This window comes from Lynx rufus, unplaced genomic scaffold, assembly GCF_022079265.1.
Source record: "Lynx rufus isolate CCGP_SWC_20201006 ecotype Redwood Valley unplaced genomic scaffold, mLynRuf1.p SCAF_7, whole genome shotgun sequence".
Classification (NCBI taxonomy): domain Eukaryota; kingdom Metazoa; phylum Chordata; class Mammalia; order Carnivora; family Felidae; genus Lynx; species Lynx rufus.
The window spans coordinates 75,476,197-75,480,271 of NW_025814889.1; the positions used below are offsets into that span (position 1 = coordinate 75,476,197).

Below are 4,075 nucleotides of genomic sequence, written 5' to 3' on the forward strand. Positions count from 1 at the left end.
CTACAGCTTTGTAATGTAACTTGAAGTCCAGAATTGTAATGCCTCCAGCTTTGCTTTTCTCTTTCAAGATTGCTTTGGCTAGTCAGAGTGTTTTGTGGTTTCAAACAAATTTTAGGATTGTTTGTTCTAGTTCTGTGAGAAATGCTGTTGGTATTTTGATAGGGATTGCACTATATCTGTGGATTGTTTTCGACCGTTAGATATTTTAACAATATTTGTTCTTCCAATCCATGAGCATGGAATGTCTATCCATTTCTTTGTGTCATCTTCAATTTCTTTCATCAGTGTTTTATAGTTTTCAGAGTATAATTCTTTTACCCCTTTAGCTAGATTTATTAAGGTATCATTATTTTAGGTGCAATTGAAATTGGAATTGTTTTCTTAATTTCTCTTTCTGCTGTGTCATTATTGGTGTATAGAAATGCAACAAGTTTCTGTATATTGATTTTGTATCCTGCAAGTTTACTAAGTTTATTTATCAGTTCTAGCGGTTTTTTTGGTGGAGTCTTTAGGGTTTTCTATATAGAATATCATGTCATCTGCAAATAGTGAAAGTTTTACTTCTTCCTCACCAATTGGCAATTTGAATACTACAGTGATTTGTTGTCTGATTGATATGGCTAGGACTTCTCTCTTTTTTTAGTAGTTTCTTTTGATGAACAACTCAGTTCTGTTTGACCTTTATTATTTCTTGGCTATATTTTGTAACTTTATAAAATGTTTGGTAGTTTCCTCCCTTATCTCAACTCCTTAACACACACACACACACACACACACACACACACAGCTTTCAAAATTATCTCTAAGATCAAATGTTCCAAATATATGCAAAATAATAAAGAGAAAAAAGATAACACAAATGTACATAATTAATTAGTAACAAACTATTACAAAGTCTTGAATGTAAGGTGAAAGACTGACTGAGGAAAACAGGATTACAGCATCTTCTACAGAAAATGAGTTCTTGAGCAGAACATTATAGAACAAGATCAATGGCCCAGTTTAAAGAGATAAAAATTATTCAAGGGTCAGATCTGAAAAATTATGTGAATTTCTCTAGAGCTATTTGTAAGAAAAGAGCAACAAATGGAAAAAGCACAGAATATTCAGGGCTGATACACCAGGAAATCAGAAAAGGGAAGGCCATGCATGCTTCAAGGGACTGCATGAGAGATGTTAAACAAGTATGGCAAGAATGAGCAGATGAAGAAAAAAAAGTGTATGTACATAGAATAAGTAGAAGCTTTGGGTTGCCAGAGGAGATGGTTGATATATTATTTCTCTTTGTGTTTTCTTCCAAAGTATTATCATCTTTAAATGGCCTTGGTAAATCACAGCACCATCATTGAGTTTCTCCTTCTTGGAGTCCCTGAAGATCATCATATCCAGGCTCTAGTCTTTGTGCTTTTCCTGGTAGTTTACCTCCTGACTCTGTCAGGGAACCTGTTGATAATCCTGGTTATCAGGACCAATTCTCATCTTCACACACCCATGTACTTCTTCTTGAATCACCTCTCCTTCCTGGGTCTCTGTTACTCTTCGGTCACTGTGCCCAAGATGCTAGAGAACCTCCTGTCTGAGAAGAAAGCCATCTCAGTGGAAGACTGTTTGACCCAGGCCTTCTTTGTGCTTGCCTTTGGGGGAACAGAGCTCTGCCTCCTTGCAGTCATGGCCTATGACCGCTATGCTGCCATTTGCTACCCTCTACTCTATGGTCAGATGATGAGCAATGAGCTGTGTGTGGGCCTGGCGTGGGGATCTTGGGGTCTGGCCTTTTTGGATGCTTTCATCAATACCCTCCTAGCCTGGAATTTGGACTTCTGTGAGACGCAAGTCATCTCCAACTTCATTTGTGAGATTCCTTCTCTGTTCCCTCTATCCTGTTCCAATAGCTCTGATAACTTTGCAGTTCTGCTCGGCTCTGCCCTCCTGCATGCCTTTGGGACCTTCATTCTGGTCTTCTTCTCTTACGCCCGTATTGTCTCCACCATCCTGAGCATCACCTCCACCTCAGGCAGAAGCAAGGCCTTCTCCACCTGCTCCTCCCACCTCACCGCAGTGAGCTTATTTTACGGCTCAGGTTTTCTTCGCTATCTCATGCCAACCTCAGGTTCCCCGTGGGAGTTGGTTTTTTCCATGCAGTACAGTGTGGTCACTCCCCTAGCGAATCCCCTTGTTTATAGCCTAAAGAACAAGGAAGTAAAAGCATCTCTGAAAAACATGTTGCAGAAAAGTTTACAACATCTCAGGTAGCAGATGACAAGCAGCGGATGATTGGGAAACAGGACAGAATTACAGAAAAATACCTGAATAATAAGCATGAAGGAAAATTTTTGTTTGCTCGTAAAGTCAGAGATGACAAAATATCTTTTAAAGCTGCCTCTGTTTGGAATTGCACCAAAAAAATAGCAGCAAGGTATTTTCTTGCTTTGGTTAATATTTTTCTTTCTTAGAGGCAGAAAACATCCGTCAGGTAATCATTTCAATTAAAGTAATTTGGTTACAGACATAGATATATATTATTCCTTTTGTTTGCAAGACATTAACAAAATGCTTAGCACTAGGGAAATTGCTTGTGTTGAAGTCTTACATGGATTCCTGTGGGTATGAACCTGGGGGTAAAGTTTTGCTACAAAGTCTTTAAAGGAAGAAAGATACAGGCTTGAGATTGTGGAAGTGTGAGTGATAGGTGGGTTTAGGATAAGCTCTGACTGAAGAGGGTCTTAAAGGCAAGACAGATGCAGCTGAAGGTGTCTGAGAAAGGAAGTCAGTTTGCGGGGCTAAACTCCAGGCCGGCAGACACCTTCCACAAGTCCTATGAAGCATTATAGCAAATGCCAGAGAATTTCATTCATTGTAGGGTCCTATAGCAGCCCTGCAAGTTTCCCCTTCTAGGTTTTACAGGTGGCTCAGAAGGCTTAAGTATGGTATATCTTGTTCTGGAGAAAATGATGAGGTTTAGAAAAGAAGTGCATAGAGAGAAACCTGGGTAGGAGTTTTCTGAGGGGGTGGGGGAAAAGGATGGTCATGGAGAAGACTAATCGGAAAAACAGCATAAAACCAAAGCATCCTAGACATCTACACAAAACCATTTGCCAAAGCATCCTAGAAATCTTAGAAATCCAAATATTAAGCCACACAGACACTGTAATTTACTCTAAAATACCTTAAATGAAAGTGGATTTAATTCTAAGTAGTTGGAATGACAGGATGGCCAAAAGGGAAAGGATGGAGGGGGTCTTAGAGAAGCAAAAAAGAATGAAGAAGTCATTCCAACCTTACACTGAAGCTGATAGTTCTACATTGGCTGCTGTGTTCTTGGGGGGGGGGGGGGGCACCAGGGCCAGGACCACTGAGGAGAGGGATCACAGTGATGCCAGGACCGCTGAAAATCGCCGCACTGCTCCTGCCAGAATCAGAACGTGGCTGTGGTGCCCCCACCACTGCCTCCTCTGCTTCCTCTTTTTCTCCTTCTCCTTTTTATGCTTATTCATACTCTTCAGGTACCTAGGTCTGTGCCTGCCCTGCAGAGCAACTCGTTGCTTAGCTTAAAGGATGGATCTCAGGCATTCACTGCCCACCTCCCCCCCACCCCCCGTGAATGCATAGAAATGTAGGCAAAGAACAAATGTGATTTCTGTAACGCTACTCCAAGGCAAATATTATAACTTGGGGTTCCAAGAAGCCTGTGAGTTTTTCTCCAAAGTCTGGTAACTGGAAAATACTAGGCAGCCTTCAAAAAGAGGCTGTTTAAGGCTCCCTCTTACTTTTTGTACCCCTCATACTCACTTTACAGTGCCTCTTTTCCCACGCGGTAGTGCCCTCTGCAGGCCTCCCCTGGGTCTTCCACTGATCCAGCAAATCCACCTAAGATTTTGTTCTTTACTTTTTGTTTGTTTCCTAAAGGAAATTTGGCTAAAGCAATTTTGCCTAATAATCACCTCCACTAACCAAACATCTACTGAATGTCTCTTGTTCTCTAATTTCAGAATGTCATGTAAGATAGACCTGTTGCAGCTTTTCCAACATTTTGTCCTATTTTAGATCTGTTTTCTACTTTGGAAATTTCAAAAGT

The 4,075-nt window shown here is 40.7% G+C and overlaps 1 protein-coding gene across 1 annotated transcript; it reads left to right on the forward strand.

Annotated features, from left to right (window-relative positions):
* The first annotated feature begins 1,317 nt into the window (after window positions 1-1,317).
* LOC124502382 (olfactory receptor 8S1-like) lies at window positions 1,318-2,253 on the forward strand. Its single transcript, XM_047067013.1, has one exon. The coding sequence runs from the start codon at window positions 1,318-1,320 to the stop codon at window positions 2,251-2,253; it is 936 nt and encodes a 311-aa protein (XP_046922969.1).
* The last annotated feature ends 1,822 nt before the right edge of the window (window positions 2,254-4,075 follow it).